This window comes from Canis aureus, chromosome 6 (assembly GCF_053574225.1).
Source record: "Canis aureus isolate CA01 chromosome 6, VMU_Caureus_v.1.0, whole genome shotgun sequence".
Lineage (NCBI taxonomy): Eukaryota > Metazoa > Chordata > Mammalia > Carnivora > Canidae > Canis > Canis aureus.
In genome coordinates this window covers 67,303,748-67,319,531 of record NC_135616.1, presented here as the reverse complement: position 1 = coordinate 67,319,531, position 15,784 = coordinate 67,303,748, and the positions used below count along the sequence as shown (strand labels likewise).

The window sequence follows — 15,784 nt, the reverse complement described above, 5'->3', positions numbered from 1 at the left end:
CCCTCGACAAGACCACACTTGCTTTTTGGAAAACTCTCGTTCTTCTCTGGAGCTGCTTTAGCTCTAGCATCTGCAGCAAAGGATTTGGACGCTCGACTTCTGGTGTTTCATGTTGGGAGGGTTTGCAGGGAGCATGCCGAAGGCCTGGTTTCATTTCTTTCTTTTTTAAAAAATTTTATTTATTTATTCATGAGAGAGAGAGAGAGAGAGAGAGAGGCCGAGACACAGGCAGAGGGAGAAGCAGGTTCTTTGCAGAAGCCGGATGAGGGACCCGATCCTGGGACTCCACGACCACGCCCCGGGCCCAAGGTGGACGCCAAACCACTGAGCCCCCCAGGGATCCCCTCATTTCTAGCACCGGCTTTCTGAATTGGCCTGGAGAGGACATGCAAACTGCGGGCATTTCGGAAACACATTCTAGTAACACATAGACACACAGGCTTCTTTTCTCTTTGTCCCCCAAGCACACACATACACACACCCACTCACACAAGATAGAACTGGGTGCCTGCCTGCCTTCCTCTTTAACACGGGCTGACGTGGTTAAACAGCAGCTGTTGAAGAAGCCGGGTTTCACCTGCATTCTGGGAGGTGTAGAACTTTCTAGAGCTGACAGTGTACTTCGTTCTCCATCCTCAGATTTCGGCTCCTCCCTGGGTCGCCTCTGTAAAGCATGGTTAGCTGATGATGTATTCATTCAACCAGTGTTAACTCTCCGTTTCTGGGTCCTGTACCCCTTGAAAATCTAATGAACCCCCCCCCCCACTGTACAATTTCGAAGGACCCGGGGGCAGTTTGCAGAGTCCATCCTGAGCCGGGGGCTGGAGAACACCTGCAGTGGAGGCCTGCTCCTGCGCCCCCCACCCTCCTCGCCAAACCGAGAGGCTTTCCAGGGGCTCAGGAGTCTGGGGTCCCTCTGAGCCAGTTGCCCCAGCCCCTCACAGCCCAACACCCTTCTCAGAGCTTGTCTCAGAAGAGCTGACCCCTGGGCCACACTTCTAGACTTAGAGACCCTCCTCAACTCCCTTGCGTGACACCTTGTTGCTGGGCGGGGAGCTCCTGAAGTGGCAGCTGGCCGCGCCTGCTCCAGGCCCCTGGAGCCCCCCAGCAGGTATCATTACTGCATAAGAGACCCATCATTCTGCATTAATCTGGGATTCATCATGATAGCCATGACCATAATTAATTTATTTGGTATTAATGTGGATGAAATATGTACTGTCCTTTCAGGGGAAATCAGGCTGCCTATAAGCATTAGTTAAAAGGACCATTAAAATCAAACCTTCCCCAGATCCATTAGGCGAAGTCTTTCATCCTGAAGAAGATAAAGTTCTGCTGTGTGAAATGTCATGAATAATTAGGTTGATTGCTGTTTTAAACTCTGCCCCTGCCTCTCCAACCCCTCCCGCCTTCCTCCTGAAGCAGGCAAGCCTCACCTACAGTGGAGCCCCCCCTTCGTCACCCTTGTCTACACTGGCCCCAAATTCCCCTCGGCCCTCTGCGACTACCCATGTGGCTCTGTGCCTATGGGCGCATGGGGAAGGGGGCCCCCTCGACCCCACTGGACTCCATTTTCACTGTGTCTGCCTCCCCCACTTCTGACCCTTGGCCCAGGGTGGCATGTGGCGCCTTCCTCTTGCCTCAGTGCTGGTCCAGAAAAGAATAGCCGCGGGAGAGGGCTGAAGCACCGTCGTTCACACTGAGGTCTGCAGACTCCTCGTCCCGAATGGTGCAGGGGTGTGAAATGCGGACTCCTGGGCTCACGGCAGACCAGCTCAGCTCAGGGGCTGTGCGTGGGGAGGGGATGGGGGCTGGCCTGGAGGGCTTCGGTGTGGGGCGGAGAGCCTTGCTCTTGCTGCCAGAGTCGAGTTTCTCCAGAACTGCAGTGTCGACGCTGGCACGAGCGGTCTCCTGGCTCCCCTTGTGGGAGCACTGTCAGCTGGAGGCTCTTTGCACACTGGCTCATGAACACACGCAGTTGCCCGGTGGGGCTGGTCCTCTAGGCCTCACGGGAAAGCTGAAGACCAGCCTGCTCGAGGGGCTCGGGGGTACTGACCGGGCAGTGGGAGCCCTGGTGTGTCAGCCCTAGAAGAGGCACTGGAGACCACTGTGACCCAGCTCTTCCCCTGGTGGTTAAAGAGCCCGGGGCGCAAAACACTGAGGGCGGGCGGAGATGGGAGTGGATGGTAAGCACGGGGTTGGGGGGCAGGCCCAGGCCCGGATGCCCATGGCCACCCCATGTGGGAATCGGCTGATTAGGACGTGGGGGATGGCCAGACCCCCCCTTCCCCCCACCACGCGCTCTCATCCCTTCCTGCTGCCCCAACAGGCGCTTCGGCACAAAATGCACGGCCTGCCAGCAGGGCATCCCCCCGACCCAGGTGGTGCGCAAGGCGCAGGACTTCGTCTACCACCTGCACTGCTTCGCCTGCATCATCTGTAACCGGCAGCTGGCCACGGGCGACGAGTTCTACCTCATGGAGGACGGGCGGCTGGTGTGCAAGGAGGACTACGAGACGGCCAAGCAGAACGGTAGGCCGAGGCGCCCCGCTCGCGGCCCTCTCCAGGCCTCTGTCCGGGTGGCGCCCCGGGCCGGGTCCTCCTGGGTGCGCGCTGCCTGTCCCTCAGAGCCCTCCGCAGGTCCCGCACCGCTCCCCCCCCCCACTTCCTCTCTGGCGGGCTTCACTGCAGCGTTAATCGGGTTAGAGGTAGAGAGAGCAGCCCGGCCCCTGCATTGGTCATGGCCTATGTGGCTGGCTCCTAGCCTGGGGTGGGGCTGGGAGGGCGCCGGGGCTGCTCACTGGTCTCGTGTCCTGCGGTGCACGTGTACCTCGGGGCCCCCACACCTCACAGGCTTGTCAGCGAGCCCAGCGCCGGCCTAAGTTGGCTCCCCTTTCGGTTAACTGCGTTCTGTTTCCCGTCTCAGGCTGTGGGCTTGCCGAGGGCAGGTGAGGTGAGGACTCCCTGTGTCTCCCCAAGGCCCTGATACCAGTCAACCACAGAGCTTCCTACCCACCTGCCCTTCTCTCAGCCCCCTTGGGGCCCAGGCTCTACGCAGAGACCTCCACGGGGTTGTCATTGTCAGGCCGCAGGGTTAACAGTGCACCTGGAAAAAACCTGCCCCCATGGGGGCAGCCTGGGCAGGGCCGCTGCTCTGCCCTCCAGCGCCGTGTTCTGGAGCAGCCAGGGGCCTTTCCGGGGCCTGGACAGGGCGGTGACCCCTCCCCTGTAGCCCCACCTCGGGCTCCTCACTCACAGCTGGGTGCCCAGGGGCTGTGCCCTTCACCCTGGCTCCAGATGTGGAATTTGGCCCAACTCTCCCTGGGAATCTCAGATGCCCAAACACAAAACATCAAGGCCATTTGCCTTTGACTAGAATTTTCATCCACTCAGGGTGTTACTGCAAAGAGCAGCTCTCAACAGCTCTGGGCTTGATGGGAAAAAAAGCGACAACAATGTCATGTGTCATCTTCTAGATCTTTCCTGGGCCCCCCACACATGTGTTTTATAGATCTGAGACAGCCATGGAGAAATGAGTATATTTTTGCTGAATAACCACAGTTTGAGGGTTTTGTGGTGGTGCGGAGGCAGAGGTATAGGGGCCGTTTTGGAGAGGCAGCTGGAGCCAAGCTTGGCTTTGGTGGGAGGTGAGCAGGACAGCACTGCAGGGGCGCCTGAGTCAGAGGCTTCCACTTTCTTCTCCCAGAACCCCCACAGCCCTGGCCTTTCAGGATGGACAGGCCTTTGGTCTCCTTTCACCTCTTTCTGGGACCTCGGCAAGCCCATTCCCAGGCTCTCTGCCTTAATGTATTCATCTATTCTGGTTCCTTAAGACTCCCTTGATGCTGCTGCTTTGGAGTCAATTATGATGTCATAGAAGATTAGGGCATCTTGTCGGGGATAAACCATCAAAGCAGATGGACTCAGAGATCCCCAGCTGCCTTTGGAACTCTGATGCCCTTCCCCAGGGATGCTAGGAATGTGCCACCTCCCTCCAGGCTGGTGGCTGCTTCTCCTCATTGGAGGCCTTTTTAGACCTGGCCTTGCATCCAGCTCTGCTGGGGATGGTTCGAGAAGAGGGGGAGACTAGCTGGGAGGCAAGAATGATGTGGAGTGAACACTCTTATCAAGGATTGTCTGTGCTGTACCAGACCTTGGTAGTACACCGGATTTGGCACCAGAGGCTGGTGGACACCTCTGCTCAGTCACTAACCTGGGGGTCCCCTGGCCAGCTGTGTAACTGGTTCAGCCTTGGTTTCTCAGCTCTGTATGGGGAGGCGGTGGGGGTAACAGCACCTGCCGCATAGGCTGTTTCCCGAGGTTCAAATAGGATGACGCCTGTGGGGTGGATGCTGAGGGGAGGGTGAGGACAACGTTGAAGAGGAATGCAAACAGGGGGCTGAGATCTGCTTTAGGTTTTCAAGTAGTGGAGGTTACACAGTATTCCTGACCTTTCTCTTCTTTGGGACACCTGGTTCTTTTTGTTTTAATTCCTCCCGGCTGATCTAAACCTTCTTTCAGGCTTCCAGTTCCCTCCCTTGTGTTACACAAAGGACCAGTATCAGCTATTTGTACCTTAGTGTGAATGATTTTGTTCATTTGTTATATCTCCCTGGATATTTGCATTTTCAATATAATGAGGTTGCATTTTATGCCAGGGACAAGTGCTAGGAGACCCTGCATAATTCAAAACCAACATATTTTAAGACTAATTTTCCCATAGGAATTAATGTAAAAAGTAGGAGGGGGGATGTATTCTGGAAGCACATAAATCCATAACTGGTGAAGTGTATCTTTGCCTTAATGCTACTTTTTATTTTCTCAGCACTATCTCTAATACCTTGCAGAATGCTCTCTCCTAAATTAACAGCCTAGGATATCGTGGTCTCGCTTGGCCTTCTTCATAGCGTTTTATCACATTTAACTTCCGTACCAAAGTTATTGATTTTTGGGTACATTTTTCAGCACGAGCACTGCCACCACTACTTAATGAATACTTGGATGACATTGTTATAGGATATAAAAAAGATTTTAAATTATAATAACAGTGAATGTTAAAATAACAGCATAATAGTCCCCATAATCGCAAGAAGAAAGTCATGTGCACATAGACAGCAGTTCTGGACCAGTGGGCCACCGACCCAGGATGACGGCTATACCCCAGTGGCCGTGGCAAAGAAAACCATTTCTAAATAATTAGGCCAGCCTATTTAAAAATTAGACAATTCTTGATGAATTAATTTTTTTTGCTGGTTTCATTATTTCAAATTTTATATCTCAAGACTGTATTGATGTTTTAAAAGGGCACTATTTCCTGTTGGCATCAAAGGCTGTCATGCTGTTCTCTTTACAAATATGGGCAGAAGGGATTGATTCCTTATGACAGAATTTAGAGAATTTTGGAGGTTTTCTACAGTCTGCCACAGTGGCTCTGGAAGCTTTCTCTTTGGATCCAGGGCTCCAGGGAGGGGTTGGGTGGCTGGGGTTTGAGGACAGTAATGGCTCTGAAGAAGGAAACAGCCTGAGAAGAGAGGACTGGGGACTTCATGCTCCCTCTGCCATGTACATGACAGTGGTGTGGACTCGGCCTGCACAACTGATTCTTACAACATGGTGCCCAGCTCAGGGCAGGCTGTGTTGTCCCAGGCTTCAGAGTGGGGAGGCCACAGGCCCATGTCACTCCCTCACTCAACAAGAATGTCAAACCCAGGTCTTCTGACTGCAAGAAACCCTTTTTAGAATTGTCATGAGAATTGTTTGCCCATAAAGTTCTCAGCTCACACCAGGCACATAGTAGGTGCTTAGCAAATGTTGGCCATTATTGATCATCAGAGAGGGTTTTCTTGAATGGAAAGGAAAGAAAAAAGAGAGGAAGGTAGAGGTGTAGCAGAGACATGTTAAAGGACACAGGGGAGGGAACCCAGAAAACCCAGAGAGCCAGGGATGCCGTGGTGGTTTGTTGACTGAGTGGAGGTGCCATACAGAGAGCAGATGGAAGTCTAGTGCTGGGACAGGAGACCAAGCGTCCACACCCGCCTGTGTGCTCCTGCATGCACCGGGCGCCTCTCTGCCTCTGACTGGACAAACCAGCTCTGACTACCAGGAACACCAGGCTTATCTGCTCAGAATCCACTTGAGAATGTTGCTCGGTCAGTGGGTTGTCCTGAACACTCTTCAGACCAGTGGTTTTCAAAAAGTTTGACTATGACCCCGAGTAAGAAACTCATTTTCACCTCAGTACACATATATATTCATACCGTGAACCCCAAACAACTCCTGTGAGACCGTACCTGCCCTCATGTATCCCATCCCATCCCATGCAGCACATTCCCCCCCCCCCCGGTTTTTAATCCACTCAATTGACAGCACAAACCCATTAGTGGGTTCTGACCTATAGTTGGTGGACACGGCTTAGAGGACGCGTGAATGCGCAGGCCACCCCTGCTGAGCCAGGGAGGCCACCGCAAAGGGGTCTGGGAAATGAGAGGCCGTGGAGGGGAGGCGGGGCAGGGGTGTCTGGGGCAGCCCTGGCTCCTTCAGCCTCACAGCCCAGCTACTGAGGCCCGGCTGGCCCGGCAGGGTGTTTGCCACGACAGGGAAGCCCGTGGAACTTACACCTGCAGGCTGGTGGGAGCCCCCGTGTGGCCGGGCTGGCAGGTGGCAGATGGAAGGCCAGCGAAGGGCTGTTGTCCTCACGTCTCCGTGACCCGGGAAGGCCTGGGGCGAGGCCGTCCACCATTCCTCCCCTCGTCCCCGTGGCTCAGCACACGGTGGGCAAGACCGCGTGCGAAGAGGAGGGAGGGATGAGCGCCAGCTGCTCTGGGCGGGCAGAAGCCAGTAAGGAGGGCTCTTCACTGCAGATGACTCCGAGGCCGGAGCTAAGCGGCCCAGGACCACCATCACAGCCAAGCAGCTGGAGACGCTAAAGAACGCCTACAAGAACTCCCCCAAGCCCGCCCGGCACGTGAGGGAGCAGCTGTCGTCGGAGACGGGCCTGGACATGAGGGTCGTCCAGGTGAGGCCCCAGCTACCCGCCCCCGGCCTCCTCTGCCGTGTCGGTGGGGTGGGGGGGGCTGGGCCTGCGTCCTCCTGCTGGGCTGTGGGGGGGCTGGGGTATGGATCTGCGCCCTCTGCGCTCTGCCAGGAGGAGGTGGAGGTTCAGGGAGCACTCTGGGGAGCTGGGCTCGGGCCGTGACCCCGGGAAGGGAAGCTCCTGGAAGCAGAGAGGGAGTTCTGAGGCCCTGGGGCAGGGAGTAGTGGGCTTGGGGCACTCCTGGCCCTGAGCTCCACCAACGCTTCAGCGCCTGTCTCCAGCTAGCTGTCTTGGGGAGCCTGGGGTTTGGGGTGGACACCCCCCGAGTGTGTCCCTTCTGCTTGTGTGGCAGGTTTGGTTTCAGAACAGAAGGGCCAAGGAGAAGCGCCTGAAGAAGGACGCGGGGCGGCACCGCTGGGGGCAGTTCTATAAGAGCGTCAAGAGGAGCCGCGGAGGCAGTAAGCAGGAGAAGGAGAGCTCTGCAGAGGACTGTGGGGTTAGTGACAGTGAGCTGAGCTTCCGAGGTGAGCAGGGCTGGAGGGGCGAGGCCGAGGCCTTAGGAAAGGCCCCTGGGAAACAGTAATTCTTGACACACAGGAGGGATCTTTCTTGAGGCCTGACGCCTGTCTCCTGAATGCAGGCTCTTCCCTGCGACTTGCAGTAAAGGGTGGGGGGTGGGGGAGGCAGTGGCCCTTTCAGGTGGGACAAGGAGGAGAAGACAAGAGAGCTCTGCTGCTGGAATGTGGAAGCTGGGTTCCCCAGGACCATGGGCCCCAAGGCCTCCCCTCCTTTCCTGCTGACTGGGGCTCTCTCACCGGCCCGTGCAGCCAGGAGCAGACAGCTGTGTCTTGGCCCCTGCCCTCAGACCCTCTCCTGCATTTCCCTCCTTTGCAGGGGCGCTGGCCTCCCTCCCGTGACCCCCTGGAGCAACCCCTTCCTCCTCTCCTGGTGGTAGGGAGGACATGCTCAAGAGGCCCTTTGCCCCTGGGGGAGATCAATACTGTGAGTGCATGTGGGATGGGGACAGGCCTCACTTCTGAAATCCCCTCCCCCACCGCCCACGTCATCCTGTCCCCTGCACAGAAGCTTCGCAGCATGCGCTCCGTTCAGATCTGTGCATCAGCAAAATTTGCAAATCACTGCATGCTCTGGATCTGAGGTTGTTTGCAAACAGCCGTACCTGTTCTCATTTACTGAGTCCTCAGCTGTGGAAGGTCCTCTGTTGTGGGTGGACAGGAAGAGTAGTGAGCGGGGGTCCGAAATCTGGTTGCCAATTGTGGCTCTCTCAGATTGATTTGCTTCCTCAGTTTCTGCATCTATAACTGGGGAATAATCACATCCTTGCCCATCTCAGTGGTGGCGTGGGGTTCAATGAACATGGCTGACTATGGATGTGTTTGGGTGAAGCTCAGCACAGCTGAACACTTGGAAGACATGACTGCCACCACAGGGAGTCTGCGGCCCCCACAGAGGGTCGTATGGAGTGACAGGTATAGGCAAAAGGCCACATAATGGAGCTGAGCCTTTATCCTTCTGTTCCCTTTAAGGAGCATGAGATCTCCTTTCTTTTCCATTTTCAGGGCAGAGTGGGGGGCGGGCAGGTTGCCAGGAGTGGGTGTTGAAGTTCAGTCTGGGGAGGCTTGCTAGGAACTGCTGCATAGGTCCAGAGTGGGAACAGAAGAGGAAGTTGGTGGGGCAGAGGATGGAACATGATGCCCCAAGAGGACTGTAGCTCACTCTAGAAGTCTGTCCTGTGGGACCCCAGGAAGGGCTCAAGGGCCTGTGCTCACCTTCCAGTCCTGCTGGTTAGGAAAGCCATCTGATCTCATTTGAGCTGCCAAAATCCATGTCTGGGACACATGCAGGATGGTTAAGTCTTGCTTTGTAGCTCTTTTGTGTTGGGTGCACATGGGACCCCCGGTTGACCCGTCATGGGTCTCTCTGGATAATTCTATAACACTTTATTTTTTAACACTAAAACTGCTTGCCTCTGTTGGAGAGATGAGTTCTTCTAGGTAGCACAGATTCCATTAGAAACCCTTAATGAAATTCTTCAAGAAACAAGAAGGTCCGTTTGCCTTAATCAAGTCAATACTTTGTCCCCGGTGAAGAGCTTATTCGATAGAGAAACCACGTCTTTCAGTATTGAACCTGCTTTTCCAGGTAGACCAGAAGGATTTTGTATACATGCCTAAGAGTGGTCCTCAGCTACCCTTAGCACATGGGCCTGTTTCTTTCCCAACCAGTGAAACCAAGGACTTTTCTCAGCCTGAAAGCTTTCAGATTAAATCTTGTCAGCACGTAGTTTCCATTTGTGAGGTTGGTAACGTATGAGCCACAAACCTCAGGCATTCATATTCTTTAGCAGAGCCATTTTAGTACATGAGCCACACGGGGCCAACAAACTTACCAGACATCTGTCCAGCCTTCCGGGATCTGCATTCAGTCTCTGCAGGTGTTTCTTCTTTTTTTCCCTTGATGCGGGTCAGTCTCTGGATGCCAGGTTGACGTGTCTGTCTGACTCATGCATAGGCAGCGAGGCAGCTGCCATCCTTGGGCTTCTTTCTTGGTCATGTGTATTCCTAGGTTGTGAAGAACAGGGACCACTGGAGTCCTGGCGGCTGACAATAAATCTCCGTTCTTTTGTCCACAGAGGATCAAATTCTCTCAGAACTTGGCCACACCAATAGGATTTATGGCAACGTGGGGGACGTTACAGGCGGACAGTTAATGAATGGGAGCTTCTCCATGGACGGGACAGGACAATCCTATCAGGACTTGAGGGATGGGAGCCCTTATGGAATCCCCCAGTCTCCCTCCTCCATATCGTCCCTGCCATCCCACGCTCCTTTGCTCAATGGGCTGGATTACACGGTGGACAGTAATTTGGGCATCATTGCGCATGCAGGGCAGGGAGTCAGCCAGACGCTGAGAGCCATGGCTGGGGGACCCACCTCTGACATCTCCACAGGAAGCAGTGTAGGCTATCCCGACTTTCCAACTAGCCCAGCCTCTTGGCTCGATGAAATGGATCATCCTCCTTTTTAAACATCTCTCCTCCCCACCCTACCCGTCCTGGCTTGAGAAAATATCTTCAAGGATCAAAAGAGACTTGCCTTTTAAGGATCAAAAGTGCGCCAATGTGAATTTCCATTATTTTCAATGGAAGTCCTCCGCTGATCCCTAGGTGGTCGAGAGACCACGCTAGGGCCCTGTCATCCCGGGGAAGTAGTGGGAAGGCGGCCTCCTCCCAGAACACAGCACAGGGGCGCAGAGCCTAGAGCGCTAGGGTGCTGCTTGGTGGCTTCCTACCCCCGTCCTGCTTACAGGCTTTGGCTGCTCGGTGCTTGGTGGCACGAGGTGACTGTCAGGCCATCTTGGCCTTTGGGAACTCTGCTCCGACGAGTGTGTCTCATGAGCTGCCTCCTGAACCACTGCTCTCTCCAGAACTGAGATTCCTAAGGTAGAGGCATCATGGCCCTTGAGTATAATAAAAGTGATTTCTGGACCACCCTATTGAACGCTCATTTTGAAAATAAAAAATCACTTATTAAAGGTCAGTGAAAACTTTGATGGCCACCGTTTGATATTGAAAATGTCCCCTTTTTTTTTTTTTTTTTTTTTTGCTGTGAAAAATATGACTTCTTCCCTGCCCAGAAGTACAAGCCAGACGATATTTGTCATTTTGGGTTTTTAAGAAATCCTGTCCCTCTCACTGAATCCTGATGGCAAGAAGTGGTTTTCCTTGCAGGTGACTCAGGCTGGAGCTGAGTGGCCTTGGACCATCACAGCGACGGCCCGAAGAGTCCCCTCGGTGCACAGTGTGCCTTTTTAATTTGCTCCTATCATTCATTCCACAAGACAGGCTGTGGGTCGCAAAGGGATCAAAGCTAAAATTCGGAGAGAACAGAACGACAATCAGTGCACTCGGGCAGGGCGCCGGGACTCTAACCGTGCCCGCCGCTAGCTTAGCCGTGGGCAGACGTGCCTCCCCGAGCTCCCCATCCCGCGGACTGAGATGATACCGCGTCATTCTTGCGGGAGCCGGTGTAGGTGAGCTCGCGAGCCCATCCGGCCAGCAGCCAGCCCTCCCCAGCCCTTTACAAAAGAGAGCTTTCTCTGGGGTAGCTGACTCAGCGGGACAGCGCTGGTCTCTTCCCAAAACTAGTAATGCTTTCTGGCCTAGCTTGGTTGGGAGGAAGCCCTAGGGAGCAGCCCTGAGATGGTGCGAAACGTTCCGAGCATTGGGGGGTTGCAGCTCCCAGGCTCTGCGGCCCCAGAGGCAGCGCTCCCCAGCCAGGGGCTGCAAAGACCCTCGGCTTGCAGGCTGGCTCTAGCCCCTCACCCAGCTGGAGGCGCCCCCCACCCCCCCACCCCGCGCAGACTCCACAGCGTCCTCAGCGTGGAGAGGCCACGCTGAGCAGGTGGTGCAGCAGGGAGTTCCCCATGAGCACGCAGTGGTTAGCCAGGCGGGCCTTCGGCCGGTCCCCTTGGGAGATGGTGGTTCGCCTCTTGCTGCCTCCATTCTCTTCAGCACGATCAGAGAGTAGGAAAGGGTAAGTAGGCATTGCCTTTCCTTCACGTGAAGTGATGAGGCCACAGATCCTGAGGGGCTTCCCTTCTGTGAATGCTTCGTCACCTTTGAGGACCACGAGATTTAGGCATGTGCTGGGCGGGCTAAAGGAAGACACAAAACACTTCCACTGTGGCCACTGCATCTACCATAACCTCCTTTACAGGACTAAACTGAGGTCAGGCAACCTTCTTTAAAACATGTAAGTCAGTAGAGTCCTGGCATCAGCCTTCGGGCCACCTTTGCTCTGATCGGTTTGGATTGTACCCTTATTTTTTGGTGTGCTGCAATTGCTGTGATTTTTGCTTGGAGAGTCCACAAATATAGACTTCTTAAGGCTCCGGGTGTAGGGATGGTGGTGTGTTACACCCAGCCAGTTGGCTACTGGGAATTCCCCAATAGTGCAACACTGGGAGTGAGGGCGGGACACAAATGTAAGACCAGAAGCCACGCGAAGGAAAGGAAGACCAGCTGTCTTTTAGGAGGACAGCTGCTTACACACACTAGTCTCAGCAGGCTGCTTACCCTACGCAGGAGAAAGGGTAGGGCAGTGAACCAGTTGCAAACTGTTCCACCCAGCCCAGTCTCGCGGGTTTTGACTCTTTGGTCTCGTATCTCATGAGACCTCAGAGGACCTTCATGTTTTTGGGGATTACGGTGCAGCTGGGGGGGAAGACTCTCTAGAGAGCCATGCCCGCTCAGCGTGGCAGTTTTTTTTAAGAGCAGCTGAAGGTCACCTGTTTTAGTTTCTGTACGTAACTTCCTCATGCTCACTCCTGATTCAATGGTGGGAGACTGGGAGGCTGTCCCTATTCCCACTAGTGACAGAGGTCTCTTGCGGCACTCAGTGAGCGGTGCAGTCGGTGGCTGTCGTAGCCTCTTTGGTTTCGGAGGGGTTGGTTGGCTTGCAGAGCCCTGGCGAGAGCACTGGCCAGAAAGCCAGTGGGGGGAGCTTGAAGGAAGTTCCCTAAACCTCCGGCCCAGAAAGCAGCAAACGCTGGTGCCTCATTTAGAAGTACAGCCGCAAGAGGCCTCGGATTCGAAGTGGATCGTCTTGCAAGTGAGGTTAGCACGTGGATGGGCCAGTGGCATCCAGGAGCCACAACATGCCAAGACTTCCTTGGCTCTTCTGTGGTTCAGAGAGGGAGAATAGAACGTCACCTTGAGATTCTCTTCAAGGCACTCCTCTATTCCTCATCACAGTGATAGTCTAATATTATGGTATTAGTCTGTTACTGAGGTATAAGGTGCTACATAGGAGCTGTTCCCTCCTTACTAAAACAATATGGATGAATTTTGGAAAACGAAATGAGAACTTCTAGAGGCATTTACAATATTTGGATTTGTCTTTGGCTCTAAGAGGGCAATTAACTAGCAACCATTTTCTGCTGTGCCCGGCTGATCTTAGGGTAGGAGGCTTCTGAATCCAGGAGTCAAGTTAAAGACAAAAAGAAAAACAAAAACCCCCAGTTTCCAGGGATAACTAGTATGAGCAAAAATGGGACCTGAGCAGCTATAGAAGAATCTACATTTGTTGAGAAGTAGGAAAAGCATAGAGGAACTACCAAATCCAGGGGCTCAGCCAGCCCTCTAGGTGAATCGCACTGCTGGGGAGCCTGGCTCCTTTCGGGGACTTGCTGTGCAACTCGAGGCAAACTGCTGTCCATGTTCGTGCTTTCTCTTTCCTGCCCCATCTGGTAGTTATGAAAATAACGTAAAATAAAAACCAACTACCATACTGATAACATTATTCCTGCAAACTAGGATGGTGAAACATCAGGGAAAGAGAACGAGACCTAAAACAAGCATTTGGGAGTGTCTTTAAAACTTGGTCATTTTTGTTTTTGTTTTCTTGCCAGTGTAAAACATGAAATCTAGTAGGATCACTGGGGCCGTTAGGTCTGCATAATTACGTTGACACTGCAAAAAGTGTGAGAGATCTGTAGAACAAAAGACATGAATGCCTCTGAAGCTCCAGCTGGTTATTCTGAAATGACTGCCTCCTTGCAGGAGGGGCTTCAGGGCTCCGGCTTAGCAGAAGTGCTCCATGACGGTGCTCTGACTGGTGTCCATGCTCCCATGGAACCCCTCCCACGCACCACTACTGACAACCCGGTTATAACCGTGGAAATGATGACCATACCTCCTCAGCCAGCAGGGTCTGGAAGGACTGAGGAGGCTCATTTTTAAACATTGCACTTTAAAAATTGGAAACCGTGAGATGAAGAAAAATTCAATTAAGCGGAAATGAGTTTTGTTTTATTGGCTGCTGCTGACGGGCTCTGGGCATGCTGAAAGCTAAATAAAAAGCACATCACTGGCTCTCTCTTTCTTGGATTGGTCAATTGGCCCTTTTTGCAGTAGTTGCTCCAACTGCTCTAACATGGGGACTGGAGCCAAAAAGAGAGAGCACGGCAAAGCCATCCCATCCACACACTGCTTGGTAGGACCCCACGGAAAGCACAGTTTCATGCTGCTAGCTCTGGTGAGGAGACAGCTGCAGGTTTGGGAGGTGTGCCAAGCATTCCTTTCCTTAGGGAGGCAGAGCACAGGTGGACAGAGAAGGACACCCCCACTCGCGTCTGCTGCCCACCTAGAGACAAGAATCATTTGTACTTCCCCACTTGAGGACTGTGTTCAGCCAATCATGTGGGTTCAGGGCTGCAGGGCCTCAGAAGCTGCTCTGAACTTGCATTCAGACCTCAAAGTCCCAGATCCCCTACGCTCTGGATTGTTGCCCTCACCCTTTGCAGTGTAAATTTTGTACAGTTAAAAAGAAATGAAGTCTCATTTCCTGGGGGAAAAAAAAAAGAAAAAAAAGGGACCCACCCATCCTTATTTATTGCCATGTGACTTTGGAACACAGAAGCTGGTGCGTTTGTTTGTATATGCCTCCTGTGTGTTGGCATGAGATGTGTATGGTAAAATTATGTCAAATAAATATGGAAATTCTTTAGAAGCTGATGTGTCCTGCTTTTCATTTTGGTTCTCTGGATGTTTTTTTCTCTTGATATAATTAGAACAAAAAGCTAAGCTGACATGGGATCCTTTCACCACCAGAAGGAAACCCAAAATACAACTCTGAATGCCAGAACTACTCACAACCACGAACACCAGCTCAATAATGGTTGTTTGATTAGAGGAAGTGCTCTGGCTTATGGCAATTTTCTGGAGCCCGATCCTTTGCTCGGAAACTTAGAGGGTGGGCAGAGAAGACCCACTGACCACATAATCTTAGTTAATGTTTGTCCTGTTGCATTTTTAAAGTCCTTCACACTTAAACATTTTCTCTCTAGAGAAAGTACGTGCAAACATCTGTATTTGGGTGAGGGGTGGACAGGGGGATAGAAACACCTCATCAGACTCATCAGGGCTCCTTGACATGCTTTTCTAGAAAAAAATATTCATTCAGATTTCTCCTCTGCAAGAGGCTTTATTAGTGTGCAGGATCTGAAGTTCAGCTGGAATGGAAAAAGCAACACAGCTTCTTTCATCAAAAAAAAAAAAAAAAAAAGAAAAGAAAAGAAAGAAAGAAAATCCTCATATTTAGAGCTGGGCTTCCAACTAGGAAAAACTAGAGTGCTTTTTTTCGTTAGTGATTGGTTGTATTTGAAGAGAAGATCCCAAAAGAGGTGCCCTGTCCCAATGGCAGTTACTAGTCACATGTGGCTATTTAAATTGATTAATACATTCAATAAAACTGCAAGTTTTGTTCCTCCCTCCAGCTCTATTTCATGTGCTTAGTAGCTACCGTATTTGGACACGCAGATGCAGAACATTTCAATCCCTGCAGAGCGTTCTACTGGACAGTGCTGATGGAGTCTGCCTAGGGAGAATGGGCAGAGGAAACCTCATCACTTCAGCTACTCACTATCCTGGAGCACTTGGTGAAATATTTGGAGACTCCTTAGACCGTGGCGTCTTCTCTGTCATATTTTACACAAGATTTTATTTATTTATTCATGAGAGACACGGGGGAGCGGGGTAGAGACACAGAGGGAGAAGCAGGCTCCATGCAGGGAGCCCGCGATGTGGGACTTGATCCCGGGTCTCCAGGATCATGCCCTGAGCTGAAGGCGGTGCTGAACTGCTGAGCCACCTGGGCTGCCCTCTGTCATCGTATTTTGCGTGTAGCACTGCCCACAAGAATAACTTGCTTAGGGACAAGGGCCGGGCGC

The 15,784-nt window shown here is 52.8% G+C and overlaps 1 protein-coding gene across 3 annotated transcripts; it reads left to right on the top strand.

Annotated features, from left to right (window-relative positions):
* The first annotated feature begins 2,312 nt into the window (after positions 1 to 2,312).
* LHX4 (LIM homeobox 4) lies at positions 2,313 to 14,559 on the top strand. Of its 3 annotated transcripts, none has more exons than XM_077902087.1 (4): positions 2,313 to 2,532; positions 6,861 to 7,015; positions 7,386 to 7,557; positions 9,687 to 14,559. In XM_077902087.1, exons 1-4 carry the CDS (start codon positions 2,478 to 2,480, stop codon positions 10,079 to 10,081), a joined length of 777 nt encoding a protein of 258 aa, XP_077758213.1. In that variant the 5' UTR covers positions 2,313 to 2,477; the 3' UTR covers positions 10,082 to 14,559. The 3 variants fall into 3 exon arrangements, with proteins under 3 accessions (XP_077758213.1, XP_077758212.1, XP_077758211.1); XM_077902086.1 differs by lacking the exon at positions 2,313 to 2,532 and adding an exon at positions 3,870 to 6,149; XM_077902085.1 differs by lacking the exon at positions 2,313 to 2,532 and adding an exon at positions 3,870 to 6,214.
* The last annotated feature ends 1,225 nt before the right edge of the window (positions 14,560 to 15,784 follow it).

Bases quoted from the DNA above. Each gene is read 5' to 3' on its own strand.
- LHX4 (XM_077902087.1), top strand. From the start codon at position 2,478: ATGGAGGACGGGCGGCTGGTGTGCAAGGAGGACTACGAGACGGCCAAG. The intron at 2,533-6,860 runs GTAGGCCGAGGC...TCTTCACTGCAG, and splicing joins CGAGACGGCCAAGCAGAACG to ATGACTCCGAGGCCGGAGCT. The intron at 7,016-7,385 runs GTGAGGCCCCAG...CTTGTGTGGCAG, and splicing joins TGGACATGAGGGTCGTCCAG to GTTTGGTTTCAGAACAGAAG.